The sequence below is a fragment of the Rosa chinensis genome, chromosome 2, assembly GCF_002994745.2.
Source record: "Rosa chinensis cultivar Old Blush chromosome 2, RchiOBHm-V2, whole genome shotgun sequence".
In the NCBI taxonomy this organism is placed as follows: domain Eukaryota; kingdom Viridiplantae; phylum Streptophyta; class Magnoliopsida; order Rosales; family Rosaceae; genus Rosa; species Rosa chinensis.
Genome location: NC_037089.1, coordinates 44,213,926 through 44,231,919, shown reverse-complemented (window position 1 = coordinate 44,231,919; position 17,994 = coordinate 44,213,926). Strand labels below are relative to the sequence as shown.

The 17,994-nt window shown below is 38.1% G+C and overlaps 2 protein-coding genes across 2 annotated transcripts; both read right to left on the bottom strand.

Moving 5' to 3' along the window:
- Window positions 1-427: 427 nt before the first annotated feature.
- LOC112184337 lies at window positions 428-2,794 on the bottom strand. Its single transcript, XM_024322595.1, has 3 exons — window positions 2,557-2,794; window positions 1,186-2,307; window positions 428-1,089 (listed from the first exon to the last, which is right to left on the bottom strand). Exons 1-3 carry the CDS (start codon window positions 2,792-2,794, stop codon window positions 428-430), a joined length of 2,022 nt encoding a protein of 673 aa, XP_024178363.1.
- An 8,898-nt stretch (window positions 2,795-11,692) lies between these two features.
- LOC112184336 (PLASMODESMATA CALLOSE-BINDING PROTEIN 5) lies at window positions 11,693-13,162 on the bottom strand. The gene is made up of 3 exons (XM_024322594.2): window positions 12,569-13,162; window positions 12,412-12,439; window positions 11,693-12,216 (listed from the first exon to the last, which is right to left on the bottom strand). Exons 1-3 carry the CDS (start codon window positions 13,149-13,151, stop codon window positions 12,045-12,047), a joined length of 783 nt encoding a protein of 260 aa, XP_024178362.1. The 5' UTR covers window positions 13,152-13,162; the 3' UTR covers window positions 11,693-12,044.
- Between the last annotated feature and the right edge of the window lie 4,832 nt (window positions 13,163-17,994).

Here is a 17,994-nt window from a genome sequence, read left to right as displayed (position 1 = left end):
TATCCTGTTACACATACGGGGAGCATAGCAAATTTGCACTTGCTACAAAACTCTTCAAGGTCCTCTGAATATCATCAATAAGGGAACCAAACCCCGTACGTAATGAAGAGCAGCTGTGAATATCATTAACAGTGACCTGACAGTCAGTTTCAATTACCACAGATCGAAAATGATGTTGTTTAAGAAACTCTAGCCCTGCTCTTATTGCCAATAGTTCGACATGAAATGCAGAACTAACATGGAGAGAGACAGATAGAAAAGCAGCAGCAACTTGTCCACTGGATGTTCGGAGAAGCCCTCCAAGACCTCTTTTAGTCATTTGAGGCACAAAAGCCCCATCAATATTGAGTTTAAACTCCGCAGAGCTGGCAAGCTTCCAAGTCTGTATAGTAGGCACTCTCGATGCAGATGTAGTCATTCTAGACTTTTAGAATTCATCAAGCCATGAGAAACACTTGAACATGATGTCAATAGCACTACCAGAAGTGTCTTCCCACAACTTTGAGTTCTGATTAGTCCATAGACCCCAAATCAACATGAGTAACTTCTCAAAATCCTCCATTTTAAGCTTCAAAGCGTGCTCTAACATCCACTCTTTAAAATGAATTTGAGGGAGGAGAGAGTTTTGGAGTTGCAAGGGAGGTTGGGATAGTAGAGACTGTGCAAGAGGACACTTACAGAAGAGATGAGCTGTATCCTCAATCAAGTAGTTGCATAAAAGGCATCGAAGCTCCCCTTCATACCCTTTAGTTGAAAGTCTCTCTCTTGTAGGTAATAAGTTGCAGCAAGCCCTCCAAGCACAAATTAGGACTTTTCCAGGGACTTGAGCTTTCCATAATTTCCTCCACAGTTCCTTGTAGGGATCACCATTGGAAGTGGACACCAGAACATTCTGTAGAACTTGACTGCATGCAATCCAATAAGCACTCTTGACTGTGAAGCTACCCCTTCTTTCTAAGTGCCAGTACAACATATCTGAGGCAGGTTGGCTACTAAGTGGGATACAAAGCACTTTTACTGCCACATTTGGGTGAAAATTAGTATGAATGACATCCGCGATCCATTGTCTTGTATGTGAGTCAATGAGATCTGCAACAATTTCAATGGGGGACTCTGCCAACCTCTGAACAAGGTACTATGGGCAGGTTGGTATCCAACTATCATTCCAAACATTTACTTGCATACCATCTCCAATTCTCCATTTGGTTCTAGCCTTCAAAACAAGTCTATCGGCTAGAATACTATGCCAAGAAAATGAGGGTGCCTCACCAAGTTCAGCCAGCCAGAACTCACAATGCGGAAAATATCTAGTTTTATAAAGTCTAGCAATAAGGGAATTAGGATTGGTAACAAGTCTCCATCCTTGCTTAGCCAACATAGCCAGATTATAAGCATATATATTCTTAAAACCCATACCTCCCTCATGCTTTGTTAGACAGAGCCTCTCCCAACTTCTCCAATGAATCTTCCTTTTATCATTCGTGTCACCCCAGAAGAACGAGGCACATAGCTTGTGCACATCATCACATAAAGTCTTCGGAAGCAAGTAACAATTCATTGCATATAATGGCATCATTTGAGCAACAGTCTTGATCAAAATTTCTTTTTCTGCACAACTTAATATTTTTGCCTTCCAATTGTCCAACTTGTTAGAGAGCTTCTCCTTGATGTATTGGAAAATCTGAGTTTTTGATTTTCCAACCTGCATAGGAAGTCCCAAATATCGATCATGATCTTCTACACATTCAACCTCCAAAATTGTAGCTAATTCATTCTGAACGTCTATATGAATATTGCGACTAAAGACCACACTATTCTTCTGAAAATTAACCTTCTGACCAAAGGCCCTCTCATAAGTGTTCAATATTTGTCTATGAGTGATACATTCAGCAACAGTAGCCGCTCCAAATAATAGACTATCATCTGCAAAAAATAAATGATGTGGAATTGGAGCCTGTGGACACATCTTTAAACCATGAATGGCCCCAGAGTCCATAGCCTGTGAGATTAAGGCTGACAAACCCTCATCACATAATATGAATAAATAAGGTGATAATGGATCCCCCTGTCTGATGCCTCTAGTAGGGTAGATATGTTCAGATGGTTCTCCCTGTACAAGAATGCTGTAACTGACAGAAGTAACACAACTCATAACCATATTAATCCACTTGGAGGAGAAACCAAGCTTTACTAACATGGAATGTAAAAAAGGTAATTCTAGCCGATCATAAGCTTTACTAATATCTAGCTTGAGGGAAAAGAAACCCTTCTCTTGTGATCTCAGCTTGTGCATAAAATGCGCAGCCTCTGTAGCAACCAAAGTATTATCAGAAATCAATCTCCCTGGGACATAAGCACTTTGCAGGGGAGAGATGATATCTGGAAGCCATTTTTTCAATCTATTCGCAACAACTTTTGAACTGATTCTGTAAATAACATTACATAGTGCTATAGGTCAAAAATGTGAGGCAAGAGTAGGAGCTTTGATCTTAGGAATGAGGCAGATATAAGTGTAGTTCGACTCTTTCCAAATTTCCCCATTTTCCAACAAATTACGAATAGCAGTACAAACATCAAAACCCACAATATGCCAATATTTCTGATAGAAGAAAGGAGATATACCACCTGGCCCGGGACTCTTGGATGGATGCATTTGAAACAAAGCAGCCCTAATTTCATCATCTGAGTAGGGTAAATTCAGATCATCATTCATCATGGCAGTGACTTTCATTGGAGTTGCTCTTAATATTTCAGAAATGGCATCATCATCAACTCCCTCAGAAGTGAATGTCATGTTGTAAAAATCCAACAGAAGCCTCTTTACTTCTGCAGGATCATCAGTCCACTCGCCCAACTCATTTTTTTGCCCCCGAATAGAGTTTCTACTCTTTCTATTGGATGCCTTACGGTGAAAGTAAGTAGAGTTTCGATCACCATCGTTTAACCAAATAGTTTGAGATCTTTGCCTCCAGTATTTTTCTTGTTGTGTTAACAATTGACTCTGTTGAACATGTAGCACACGTTTTTCTTCATACTGCCAAGGAGAGTAGGGTTGGCGCATAAGATCATGCAATTTTTCTTGGACTTATATGAGCTCAGTTTTCTACTTCTGAAATTCTGGGCCATCATGTTGACCGGTCAGGTGTATTTTGGATCCAAGTTGTTGCAACATATTTCCAGTGAAAGGAGTAGCCCATTGCTTCTTGATAATTTCATTACACTGCTCATTACCATGTCAAATCTCCTCAAATTGAAACCTCCTGTGAGTTTTACGTAATAGTGTACGTTCAACCCTAACTTCAATGAGTAAAGGATTATGATCCGAATCAGATGGAGACAAGGTGATTGTTCTGCTTGAAGGAAAAGTTTGCTGCCAAGATAGCGACTGGAAGCAGTGGTCCAACCGTTCCTTTATGTATTTGTTGAACCAAGTAAAACGACCACCATAGGATCCCATGTCCCTTAAACCTGCAGCGTCCATTGTAGACTTGAACAGTGCCATTGGCGCAAAAGCCCTAGGAGGTCCACCAGATTTGTCAGCCCTTGTCATTAACTCATTGAAGTCCCCTGCTATCAACCATGGAAGATAACAAGCTTCTGCTGCCAAGGAGTCAATCAAAACCCAAGTCTTATGACGCTCTTCCCTTGCAACAAACCCATAAATGCCGGTAAAGCGCCAAACTTCATTTGTGCCTACCTCCCGTACTTCAGCATCAATATGGTGCGAAGACCGAGTTCGAAGATCTATATGGAGTTCATAACTCCAAATCAGAGCCAGGCCTTGAGATCCCTGTTCCTTTGGGAAGCAAATGTTTTCTGCAAATCCCAAACGGGATGAGAGAGAATTGATCAATTGCAGAGTGGCTAGGGTTTTAGCTAAGAAGATAAGGTAAGGCCTCTTAGCCTGGACTAAATCCATCAATGCACGTTGGCTTTCGAGGTTAAAAATACCCCTGCAGTTCCATACAAGGATATTTCCTTGCAGCATGGTGGCCAGACGAGGACGTGACGACCTTACAGGCATCGCTACAAGGTGCGGCGCTTAGGGTTTTTTTTTTTTCACTAAAAGCAATTATTGGAGACAAGTAGAAATTACAAAGTGATGGTATGGCAGTTGCTATGTCATTTGGTATGGAGGTTTGGTAAAAAATTTGGGATCTCTAGCATTTATCAATAAAGAAAAGAAGATAAAACAATAATTATCACCGATGCGTACATAATGATGTATGGTAATGCATCAATACAATCACGGGTCTTATGGTACATCACTGGGCCTATGCTCACTTTTGGATTTAATGGTCATACACCCCTCATTTGATTAAGAAGTGTTTACTACTAAGCCCAACATCATTTTTTTTATCCGACTAATAAAAAGATAGCAAGGAATAGAGAAAATAAAAAAATAAAAAACATAATCCTCAGAACGACCTAGCCTCCTCTGCTAGGGTTTCTCGTTGAACCTCTTCTTCGACAAAACATCCAAAACCTCATTCCAGATCCCATGACGGAATCTTCTGCTCGTTCAACAGCTTTGATCCCTGTTGATTCAGCCCGTGTGTCGTTGGGCTCAGCAGGAATAGCGGCGCTGCAAGATAACCATTGGTACATGGTTGGTCGCTTGCTTGGTCCAAAGGCTAGGTTTCCTGGTTTAAAAGGTACCATCCCTTCAATTTGGCATGTGAAGACTGGTCTCTCCATCCATGATGCAGGGGATCGGTTCCTTTTCCAATTTGATAGAGAAGCTGGTCAGAATCGAGCCCTGCACAACCTTGGTTCTATAGAAACATGATGTTGGTGGTTGGTGCCTACAATGGTGTAGGCTCGGTGAAGGTTATGCCTCTGTGGAAGACGAAGACATAGGTAGTGGTTAAAGGGCTACCGGTGGCCCTCAGAAACAAAATAGCCCTAACTTTGATTGGATCCTCACTCAGCTAGGTGTTCCGCCTGGATCTATCAGCGCTTCGTCATAAGGAGGAGAAGTAGCGGGTTCGTTTAATCTTTGATGTTCGTCGGAGAATGAGCACTTGGACGTTGTCCGAGTTTTCTACATCAATGGAACCTGAAATCACCTTGATCTATGAGAATGTGAAAGGCTTTTGCAGGGACTGTGGATTGTTTGAACATAATGCTACGGGCCGTGATGGTTTCCTGGTGAATGAAAAGGAGGATTTGTAACACATGGCACTGGCCGCTGCGTTGGCTGGTCTGTCACTAGATGTCGGTCAGTAGGAGGTGAAATCTCCCACACCGGTTAGACTGACAATGGCTGTGGACGAGACTGGTGCAAGCATGGATCTAGTTCTACCTCATGAGGCTTCACTGAATAGTGAGATGCATGGTTGTGTGGAAGGCCATGCGTCATGGGGAGATGAAGGATCGTCTAGTTCCCTTGAGGTTGGTCTGTCCATTTGCTCTAAACAAGTTCTAGCCAATATTGGTGAGGCAAGCTTTTTCAAAAAATGGGCTTCTCTGGTGCCTTCCAATCTGACTAAAATTGCACCATTGCAAGTTCAACCTGCTACAAAGAACGTGCTGAAGAGAACTGGACTGGTGATGGAGACCTTGCCTGATTTTCTAATGGGTTCTAAGCATAAGGCTTCCCTTGAGCTCACTTAGATTGGTAAGAGGTACTTGGCTCTACCAGCACCTACACTAAAAGTGGATGAGAATATTACCCTGATGTTGCAGCATAAGAATGGGAAAATAGTGATTTCTCCGAGGAAGAAAAAGTTAGGGCGTCCACCGGGAAGTAAAAATAAACCCAAAGTTCCGGGTTTTGGAGTTGGAGGTGTAAGAGAACAAACCTAGAAAATGGAAGAGCCTTGTTGATGACTGGTGAATCTGGTGTTGCAACTGGCTTCAATGATACTGAAATTGCTGAAGTAGAAGAACTAGAGAAGGAGGAAGGAATGGAGGGGGAGTCATCACCTCCTTTGTCCAATGCTATTTAATTTTGTTAACAGGTCGCAAAGACTAGATTCTCTAAGGATCATTTTACTTTTAACTTCAGAGTATCGAATCTTTGTTTAGAATAATGGTGCATGGATTTTCTAAAATGTGGGCATACTGGGAGTATCTTGGGTCTTATTTTTATTTTAGGATAGGTTTTAGGGTTCTCTAAGGAACGATTTTTTATGTCGACCCCTCAGGAGTGTTTCGTTTTTCTACTACTAGCTGAATATTTTAATGGGATGACCTCGTTTGATAAAAAAAAATATATATATATATATATATATATATATATAAATCCCTATATTTCTAGCAATCACTAATTTCCCTAGTATTTAATGTTTAATGTTTAATGTTTTTCTATCTTCTCTAATCGAATAAGAGTGCTTCTATTCATACCTCTAAAATTCATATTTGGACCTCTATTTTTTCTCAAGAAGTAGTTGACTTTGTCTACCTATGTAAAATGATCAATATAGACAACAAAGACAGAATAAACATACCATATTTCTTTAATTTTACATCCATACTCCCAGCAAATTCATTTGCCATGTTCAAACCAAGATTGAATCAAGTCTCTTTTATGAAATTCCCAAAAGCATAATTTTTTCACCATCTTCTTCAACATTGAATCCTAGTTTATGCATCAAAAACAATGGAAGAAAGTGACAATTATCTAATAATTGAAAACCAAATCATGATTTTGAAATCAAAATTTTCCAAATCTTCTGCAATCTTTCTTCTCAGAATCATTGGCAAAAGTATTTGGGTAACAGATTGGGGTATTTTTCTTTTCATTTTTTTTTTGTGTGAAAGAGAGTCAATACGGCTGCTCTTAAGCCTTGATCATTAATGAAACTGCAGAATACATGGAGGAGACATGAAACCTGAACCCCAAATTACAATTTGCATAGAGAGAATATCCTGAGATAATAACGATAGTCTCAACAAAAAGTATGTATTCTAAGATGCACCGATTAGCGAAGAGTGCATCTCTGGCAACTTTTTTCGCTTTATAAAGGTGGTGACATACCAGAAAGTAAATGATTACTCGAAGCCATAATATACTAATAAGATCAGTTTTCCCACTATGTTGCCACCAGAAAGTAAATCCGATGATACTTAATTTCATCATGCCACTAGGAGGTTGTGACTATTTGGCAAAGCAAGGAATTCGTCGCCTAACTAGGGCAAACAAGGCACACAAGGTGTGCAGTCCGAGACAGAGCCCATGTCACCCAACCACAACAGGGTAGGGACTTATTGCCGGCATAAAGCCACGTCTAATTAAAATAGTAAAACAACATAAATAAAAGTAAAAATACTTAACACTTAAATAAAAAAAGAGTCCAACTCACTAGAGAGGGCCCAATAACCTAGGGTAGGCCCAACAACCCACATTCCCAGCAACCATGCCGCGCGGGTTAGACTCTGCCCGTCGGTGCTACCAGGAATGCATCTCAATCTCTAACAGATCACGTCGCCTCACCGATTCTTGGCCACCAAGTGACTTTGCTAGCCTGATCCCCTTGGACGTTGATTACAAAACAAAACCAGATCCAATACTAAGTCGATCATCACGACCTCGGTCAGCTATGCTCAACTCCAACGCAGGAGCACCAACGCTGCTAGTCCACCTTGAAAACTGAGATCGCCCCCACCGAAAACCAGAAATCCTTCACTACTCTGCCCTTGCTTGAAAGCTACGCCGCGCAGATCGGAAACTAACAAGGATGAGCCCTTCTGCTTGTCGTTCCCTCTCCGAATGTGACCCGGTCATTCCCAGCCCCCTGTTCCGGCCCAAGAACCCTTGTCCCTCACCGGTGAACTCACAAAACCAGTTTGCCAGTCCGACGACAACGTCCTATGGACACACAGCCGGACGCAGCATTGAGAATTTTCCTAGCGTTTTCGCTGCTCTTCCTCACTTTCTAATTTTAATCCGTTTTCATTTCTTGCATAAAGAAATTGATGGTATGATCAACTTCTTTAACACTTTCAAAGCCCATCAACAGGAGCTTGATTCCTTTGTGCCCTTTACTTTGAGTAATTTTCTAATTTTAAATTCTTGTTTAGATAAGGAGCAACGTTCTATAATTTTCCTTGACTTTCCAGCATGTTTTCAAGAAATTTTGGGTTTGTTGCTGCTGTTGCTCTTTGCCGTTGGTACACTCCGTTTACTTGACACAAAGGATAGGAGTAGTGGAACTGTGGAAGGAGAACTAAATGGTGGTTGCATATTGAGAAAATTATGGGTTATGGGCCTTTTGAAAAAATTAAGGAGGTATAGTTAGCATATTAAGTATTTGAAAAAGTAATTAGGAGGTATAACAAGTAGGAAGGTCCAAATACCAATACTGGAAATATGAATAGAAGCACCCATCAAATAAAAAAAATAAGACAAAACAATGATTAACACACCTTTTTTTTTTAAATCAAAACATAGCGATTTTCACATAACTCAAGCTAGAATGACATGAATACATACCTTTCATTGCCAACACCGGGCAAGTAAGAAAAGTGGCATGCTAGTACCACTCATTATTACATCCAACGCTCACTTATTGAAAGCGAGTCTATGAACTATGAGACATGCGTAGCAAATAGGGCGCAAAAAAAACATAAAAGTGCATAATTTCCTACAAAAATAGGGAATAGAAAAGCAAAGAAAACTAAACTAATTAGAAGAGCAACAACCTAATGGTTAAAAGAACACTCCAGCCCAAAGTCCAAATAGATGGTTTGGTCCACCTCAGGCACAAGAGCATTTTAGTGGGAAGTTATTTGGGGAAAAAGATTGTGTGTGGAAAGTTAACGATAGATGGTTGATTGTTTAAATTTACTTTTTCTTGCTATTGAATATATTAGTAGCTTTATTTTTTCAATGGGTAGGTTTTGTATTAATTGACAATAGTGTTCTCATTCCTTGATAATTCTCTCTGATTACTTGCAGGTTTGTAAAGATGTGTTAAGAAAATGGTCTAAAAAATTAAAAGAGAGAACGAAAAAGCAACAGTATAGAGCAAGTGTGCACCCATTCTTTATAGTTATTCACAATGATTGAAGAAAACAATAAAGAGAAGAAACTCAATTAAAAACTGCATAGAATACAACAAAAGGAAGTTGGTCCATGATGAATTTATGTATGGCACACTAGAAGGGATAACATCTGAAAACAAAAGGTGGAAAAGAGTAACGACAACTCTAATGTAGCTGTGTGTTTAAAACTGGGCAGTAGTTGCAAATATGACTATTACATGTAGGTGGAGGAGAGCTTTGTTGAAGACTCAACTGAGTATGTGGTGGTACATACTTGGATGGCAAAGGTTTGGACTGAATTGTGAGGCTTGACAATTGACAATTTAGAGTGAATTGCCTTAGCACTCCTTAGCACTTTATAGTTGGGAATCCTTGTGAATATAACCAAAGGCTTTAGCAAGGGATGGAGGACAAACAAGCCTCAGTAACTCTCCTTTAGCATTGGCATGCTTAGCATCTAGCCCATGTAGGAATATATGCACACATAGCAAGTCCTTTTCCTCATTGTAAATCTTGATGTCATCAGCATTCTTCATCTTATTGGGACAACTCTGGTAAATTTCCAACCAGATGTTCTTAAGAGTAGCAAAAAACTTGGACACTGGTTGTCCATTCTGAGTTCGCCTGAACACCTTTGTATGGAGTTCATGAATATGAGTGAAATCAGAATTGTTTAGATACAGTTCCTTCAAGGCTTTCCATATCTCAACTGCAGTCTCATATCTTATAATCAATTGAAGAACATCATCAGTCATAGATTTATAAAGAATTAACACGACTAACTCAATAGCGTTTTCTCATTTCCGGTATCCTTCATCTTCTTCATCAAGTGTTTGATAGTCCCATTGATATAGCCCATCTTGTTCAGCCCATAGAGATGAGTCGTCATCATCTTCCTCCATGTATGATAATTAGTGTCATTCAACTTAGCACCTCTGAATCCACCAGAAGAATCTTGATTTAGAGTAACATCTTCAGCCTTTCTTGAAACTTTTCCCATTGTAGCAGATGAACAGAGTCAAGCACAGCAAAATTGGTATAAATAAGTAGCAATCGAGTAAGGTGAGTTTCGACTGGTCGAAAGGTGATGATCGATTGGTCGAACACAAACTGATAGCAAAATCATCGTGCTGCAGAGGCTTGAAAAAACTCAAACCATAGGTTTGAAAAAAGAACAATCTTGAATATGAGAACAAAGAAACTAATCCCGATTACTAGGCAAAGAGATTTAAGAAGATGGAAAAAATGAGAGAACAAAGAGACTAAGTCCAACATATATGTTGCTCTTATACGGTTATACCAACTTGAGAATAATAAGATAACCAAGTGAATACATTATATTTTATTCTTCTCACAAAGAGGTTGTATATACACCAAGGTTATAAATATAGAATAAGATAAGTACTAAATACAACAAGTGGTAGGATATATGACTAATTACATTCCTAATATGGAGAATAGTCACTTTGGTCACTCAACTATGACTCATTCGACACTTTGGTCACTCAAGTTTCAAATATATCACTTTGATCACTCAAGTGTTACACTCTCATTCACAAAAGTCACTTTATTGTGAGAAAAAAAATGCTCCTTGGGTGACTTTTGTGAATGACAGTGTAATACTTGAGTGACCAAAGTGATATATTTGAAACTTGAGTGACCAAAGTGTCGAATGAGTCATAGTTGAGTGACCAAAATGTCGAATGAGTCATAGTTGAGTGACCATTTGTGGAATTCTCCATTCCTAATATAACATGATAATTACATTCCTAATAGGAAGCGTTGACCCACTCCAATATAACTCATAACGATGACAACAAATCTATGATCTAGCCTTTAAAATTTGACCCTTTCTCCCCAGCTTGAAGAAGACATAGTTTTTCAACTTTTTTTTTTGTTAATAAAGAGACATAGTTTTTTTTTTATTATTATTAAATAAATAACTTATATACAACAGCTAATCTATTGTAAGTTGAACTACAAATGAGAGACTTGTAAGTTGAACTACAAATGAGAGACTTATGTCATTAGACAGTCTAGACCAAATGGTACTGGACAAGAAAACATAGTTGAGTAATAAGTTTCAAAAGCGCAGTATAATCTATCTCTGTAATTTTTTTTGACGGTGAAATGAATTTTTTTTTAACCAATCGAAAAATTACGAACACCACAAAACAAACTAAACAACATACAACAAAAATCTACCAGTCAGCCAACCAAAGTTGTGCAAACTCTCCAAAGGGAGGAAACAACAATATCAGGACACATGAGTGACATGACCGCCACTGCCAGTCTGCCACCACCATCGGAGCAGAGCACTACCACCAAAGAGGGTAGGGAAGGGCGAAGTAAGAGGGAGGGACGGAGAGAGATAAGTGAGAGCTTCCTCTCCCGAAAGGGTTTCTGACATTGGTGTTAACAGCTGTATTTCGAATCATGCATTTTATCTCTCTCATAATTCACCTCACGTACAACGTGCAAAGGTCTGCAATACTCCAAATACCGAACATGAAACTGATCACAAGCATGGTGGCCACATATATACATTGCATATTACACAAACTTTCCCCATATGACAAAAAGCTTATTTATTCTTTTTAATTAAATTTAGTATTACTACTTCTCCTTTGTGTTGAGAACATTGATTCTCACATCAAGGTCTAACATTCAATTGGATCTAAGCTGGTTAGTGGGTACACTAACCTTAAATTTCAAAGAACACTCCTTTTTCCTTATATAAGCTGTTGTAACAGAATTTTATATGAAACTGAAACTGAGGCAGCAAAACCATATTGCAGGAAGATAATTCAGACAAAATGGGCTTCTTCACTCCAATTGCTGATTATCGCAACACAAATGTTCTCTGCTTGATTTGTCACCGGCCATCAAAATTACAAAGCTCAAACAGATCAACAGAAGCGAAGTAATCGATCTATTGCACGATTCTAGTACATGCATTGGATTGATCAATTGAGATCCTAACTCTAGAACCTAGATATGCTAATGTAAACCCAAAAAATCACAAGGGTCTCTGTTTCCTTCAGCAAAAGCTCTAGTCAAGATAAACAGATGACCCATGTATTATAGGAGGCAATGAGCAAAAGACTGGTAATCAAGGGTATCAAAACCAGTTGCTGCGAAATTTTATTGCTGCCATTCAGATCTTGACTAGGCCCCAACCCATATGATGCTGTCGATGAACTCGAACTTCTATTGCTCCCTGACAAGCTGTGCATCCATCATAAAACACTTAATTACATATTAAATCTTGGGTATAAACATAGTATTTACTCTGTTTTTACTATGGCACCTAGTAAACGATCTCTATATTCTTGTACAAATGTGACAACTTTATAACTTGATTGCCCAAATGGTCCAAAGCCAATTGCCAGAACTAAAAAATTATTGCAATTATTTGTTTACCTGGATGGGAACTTGCAATTACCAAAACCTGAAATCGAAAAGAAAAGACAAAGTTGTTCACTATTGGAGATCTAAACGCATTCACAACAGATCTAATAGTCCAAACGAAACAGAGAAACCCAAAGAAGAAAGAAGAAGATGGAAGTCCAGCACGTACTGGGATTCAAAGAGGTGACTGCGGCAGTGTTATCGAAGTTGCAGCTGTCATCGGTCATGCCGTGTTTGAGAAAGTAGTCGTTGAAGGCGTACGACGCGGTGTTCTGGATGTCAGATGGGTCGTAGCAGGGCCCACCTTGCTGCATAGGGCTGCAGTTGGCGCCGCCGGCCCCGCAGGCCCAGTCGAGAGCGGACTGGAGGGCAGAGTCGTCGGCGTTGTTCTTGGCCACGCACCACAGCTCCATCGTGACGACGCTGTTTTGGGCGTTGGAGAGGGCGGCGAGTGAGAGGAGGAAAGAGAGAAGAAGAAGGAAGCTTGTGTACATTTTGGGGGAGAGGGAGAGGGAGAGGGAGAGAGACGAGTGAGGAGTGAGAGTGGTTTGCTTTGGTTGCTTCACTTGCTTGCGGCTTTTAAGAGGGAGAAAGAGAGGAAGAGACGAGAAGGGCAATGATGTAGCCGTTTGGTAGAGTTTGGTTAGTTTATTGAGGGAAGATGGATGGAGAGAGGAAAAGTGACCGTTACTGCTACGAAGAGGAGTGAGATCGACAAGCAGAGACACAGTGAGAACGCCACCCAAATGCATTATACACTAGAATGAGCAGTCCAAGTCTTTAGGTCTTTGTCTTCGTCTTTCATGTTCATCAAATAATACCATACGTTTTGTAAAATATCACACTTTTTTTTCTTTTCTTTTTTTAACAATAAATGATAATACCATCTATTGTTTTAACAATAAATGATAATCGTTGAACTGAACTAATGAAGGATTGTAATCGTTTGGATTGGCCTGTCTTATAGGATTGGGAGCATATACCAACCACAATGCGTACCAAACCAACAATGTGCAATGTTACATGAGCACTGAAGCACAGCTCTTGAAAACAAGAAACTAAAGAAATAATGTAAATTTGACAATAATCCGAAGATAATTACCAATAACATGGTGATTCCATGTCATGATCTTCATTCTTGTGAATCAAACCACTAAAAACTGCTTTGTGGTAGCCATTTGATGAACTATATACCTTCATTGCAACATCAATTGTATTGCTTGCCTAAGCTCTCAATTTTGGTACTCACAATTTTTACACCTAGAGTCTGAGGGTGCGTTTGGGGTAGCTTTTCAGCTCTTGTGCTTATAAATAAAGCCCTGGTTGGTGTTTGGTAAACACACTAAGAGCAAGTTCACATGTTGGGTCACCGGGTCAATTATATTCACTGCCTTTTTGTGTTTATTTTCACCTTCTGGGTCACGGGCACAGTTTGGTGCAGGTCACTTTATTGTTAATTTTGGTGTAAACGATGATATTTAAGTGCATGTCACTTTATTGTTAATTATGTAATTTTGATTTAATTATATGTAAATAATGTAAACGAATGTGGTAACTTTGTTCTTAATGGTGTAACTTTGACTCATATAAATTGTAATTTTTATTCAAATATATATATATATATAATTAATTAGTGTATAATAAACTTCACAGTATCATAGCGTGTCTCATCTAACTGCAATTGATTGTGCTGATAGAAATATTGGCTCCCGCAACAAGCCATGCTAAACTAAAATAGTTTGGAGGATTTTTTTATTTTTTATTTATAATTAACAATAAAGTGACCTGCACCAAAATTACATAACTAACAATAAAGTGACCTGCACTTAAATATCATCGTTCTCAATGTTGTAACTTTGATTCATAAACCCTGCACTTAAATATCATAGTTGATAATATAGTGATCAAGCAAGAGTCATTATCCGCTGAAGATTGTTCCTAAACTGCTAATTAATCAAATGTCACAAACTACTCTAAACTATGCTACTAAACAATTAACGAAAATAAATTAATGAACTAACCTAGACTAGATGGAATTTTTTGAAACTTTTAACGGGCACAAAAGACATTGACTAACATGTAGACAAAATTTCATAGCAATCAGAGTTTATTTGATATACGAAATAATTCGCGCAATACTGAACACAGAAAGTTAACAAAGCAAAAACAAATTTTATAACTTTAAAACTATTGATAAAAACAAAGGACTCATTCTCCACCACCAAACACACTCAATCATATCAAAACTCAGTTATGGAATCCTAATTCTCAATTGAATTTACTCGAAATTAACTCACAAGCTCTAACTAACCCATTATCCTTTCTTAGTTCCTCGTTATGTGAATACAAACTCACCACTTAATCTATTTCTGATTATGCAACCTCGACACAAGCTCTCTAAGTTTAACATAATCAAAATCATTAATCAAGAAAAGGGTTTGGATAAATCTAGGGTCACAAGTACATTGGTAGTCTTGCTAAACCTAGGGTTTGAGTCGCATGTAATTCAAGAACACATTTTGCTACTCAATTGGAGTCAACACAAGACATATACGAATCTAGTGTTACTCCTAGCATTAGAACTCTAACCTATTCATTAAGTTGTGCACTGATGCGCTTTTGGGAAGCGCATAATTTAACCCTGAAATATCGTTAGTAGTATAAGCAAATAGGGATCGTTCTATTCCGGGGATTGAGGGTACACCTGTCATTGTGAAACAAATAAAGAAAAGTATTATTTACAAAAATAAAATAAAGAATATAAATATATACAATTGTATAAACAAATAAAGAATTAAAATAATAAAGTATTATTTACAAAAATAAAATAAAGAATAAATATATACAAGTAAACACAAATAAAGGGGGGATTAGGATTCTTAAAATTAAAATTAAAATAAATAAAATAAAGAAAACGTAAAAACATATATACAAGGGTGGATCAAAACCACATCTATATGCAAGAAATCCAATTACAATTCATATAGTTGATTTTAAATGTCATGAGAGAAGAGTTGATCATGTGAAACATTCGAAAGCAAATGAATTCCCATATTTTACTTTTCAATGCTAATTAACCTAAGCGAAAGCACCTAGATTAATCCTATCAAACATGCAATCAAGCCCTAGAAAGCTAGTCAATCATGACATGTTCAACGCATTAGACATAGAGAAAGGCTATCAACTCAAGTGTACAACTTAGTATGGAAAAGTCCACCTAATTGCAATCCTCTTTAATTAAATTCGGTCTTTGCACAAAACCTTTACTACTTTGATTCAAGTTTACACAAAACGAAAAGTCGATTTCATGTTCTTAAACCTAGCACCAATTATATCAAAACCCTAAGTGTTTGCAACCACATAAGATTAAAATACAAAAGTTTTCTATCATGCAAATTTAATTAAACAAACCCACATAAGCAACATAAAAATCAACATATAGAAATCACAACTTTATCTCAAAACATATAAACGGGCTTTAAACTTTGCCCTTAACATTATTTGTTAACTAGAATTCATAGTTTTACAAAATCAAACAAAGAAAACAAGAGAAAGGATATAATACACCTTGAAAGATGAATGATAAAGCCTTGAGACGAAGAACTTGAAGATCCTTGAAAGCAAGCAATCTTCTAGGGACGACACAAGGGTGGATGGCGGTTGGGAAATTGATGTATTGCATGGCTTCTCTTTCTCTTGGCTTGAAAATGAAGAACAAGAAAACTAGAGAATGGAAAAGAAATATGGAGAGGAAATGGAGAGACAAGGAGATGGAATGGATGAAGGAATTGGTGGGAAAATGAAAACTAAGGAAAATGGAGAGGAAATGGTGAGACAAGGAGATGAAATGGATGAAGGAATGTTTTAGAATGAGAGGAGAAGGTGTTTATATAGGGAAGAAAAAGAAGAGTGAAATGATGAGTGGAAGAAAAATAATGAAAGTGGAGTATGAAAGTGATTTGTAAAATATGGAAAAGAAAGAGAAATGATGAAATGAAAGCAAAGCATGAAGGTGCAGCAACATGGAAGTGATGATGATCTATTAAAGAGATTGTAGAAAAAATATATCCAAGGAAAAAGAGAAAAGCATCTAGCTTTCTTCATGTGGGTGGGAAACATGAATATGTGGTGTTGAGCTGTTTTCAGGTCAGTTTCTTTCCCTTTATTCCTTCAATTATTTCTCCAACAAGACTTCATTATATGCCTTCGACTTCTTCATATGAAATGTTCCACTATGAGTGTAGATCATCCTGAAAAATTTTCAGAGCTTTAATCCATGTGGTTGGGCCGGAAATGCTGCTGGACCTCTTACAGGTCCAGTTTTCCGGTTTTGCTTCTGTAGAGAATTGGGCTGATTGTTTGAAGGCCTTCCACTCATATTTTTCTCTGGCACTCTTCATAAGAAATGATCCTTTGGGTGTCTAGAATGGATCTGGAAAGTTTCAACTCATTTGAAGTTCTGATGGTTAGTCTGCCACTCCTCATTTCTTGTCTAGCTCGCTTTCTCAGGCCAAAATGCTCATTTTAGGGCCAAACAGCTCATTTCATCATCATCTACTCCAATGTACCTAAAAAATAGAAATTGAGTTAAAAATCGATTCGTTAAGGAATTAACTAAGCAAAATGTGAGGAATTAACTATTAAAATACCGCATTAAAATGCTCATATCAAATTCCCCCACACTTAGCTTTTGCTAGTCCCTTAGCAAAACAAAACAAAACAAAAAAATCCAAAACAGAACAAAGACTTGACAAAAAAGCAAGTAAATGACTCTATTGCTCCTAACTGTTGTCTCAGAGACTCCAAACTCATGGCTTTCACGTTAAACACTTAATCAAAATCACAAAGATAATTCCATGGTTAATAAACCTGTGACATTCATATGACTAAGTAAGATATGGAGAACTTAAGTTATACAGTGAATGATAGCATGTTTCGAACAAGTCCAATCCAAACTCACAGGGCATACCCTCGATTTTTCTCTCAGAAATGGCTATGCTTAAAAGCTTCACACTCAAGTATATGCAAGAGAACAAATTGTAAGGCAACAAACAACTTGCATATTTCATCAATAAACACATTTTGTGAAGAATTTTTAAAGACCTCATGAAATGACTAAGTGCACAAATGGACCTAAACCATAAGTTCGACTGCATAACTGACTCCACTAACCAAAGACTGCCCATCTCAAGGATCAAGTCAGCACTTAAAACAGGTTGTAATGGGGCTAAGCTAGGGTTTTCGAAATGAAGATTAAGGATACAAAAAAATCCTAAGGACCTAGCAGAGCATATAAGGACCACCTTATGTCACCATTTTTATGGGCTTATCATTGTTTTTGGGCCCAACTTTCACTCTAACAAATATGGAAATGGACAAAGGCATAATTTTCAACCTTGAGCCTTCTACAAATTTGCAAGTCCAAAACCACACTTCAACATTTTCCCAAGAGTTTTCTTTTCAATTTTTCTTCTCTTTTGCCGCTTCTCTTTCTTTCTTTCTTTTTTTTTTTTTTTCAAGGCAAAATTTTTTCTTCTTTTTTTTCTTCTTGGATTTTCCCCACCCCACAGTTGTCTTTCATCGTCACCCCTACAT

Excerpts from the sequence above, each read along its gene's own strand:
- LOC112184337 (XM_024322595.1), bottom strand. The coding sequence starts at position 2,794 with ATGACATTCACTTCTGAGGGAGTTGATGATGATGCCATTTCTGAAATA. Across the intron at positions 2,308-2,556 it reads TGATGTTTGTACTGCTATTC|AGGCTGCGCATTTTATGCAC; the intron begins GTAATTTGTTGG and ends TGGTTGCTACAG. Across the intron at positions 1,090-1,185 it reads CAAATGGAGAATTGGAGATG|ATCTCATTGACTCACATACA; the intron begins GTATGCAAGTAA and ends AAATTGTTGCAG.
- LOC112184336 (XM_024322594.2), bottom strand. The coding sequence starts at position 13,151 with ATGCATTTGGGTGGCGTTCTCACTGTGTCTCTGCTTGTCGATCTCACT. Across the intron at positions 12,440-12,568 it reads AGTCACCTCTTTGAATCCCA|GTTTTGGTAATTGCAAGTTC; the intron begins GTACGTGCTGGA and ends TTTCGATTTCAG. Across the intron at positions 12,217-12,411 it reads AATTGCAAGTTCCCATCCAG|CTTGTCAGGGAGCAATAGAA; the intron begins GTAAACAAATAA and ends ATGGATGCACAG.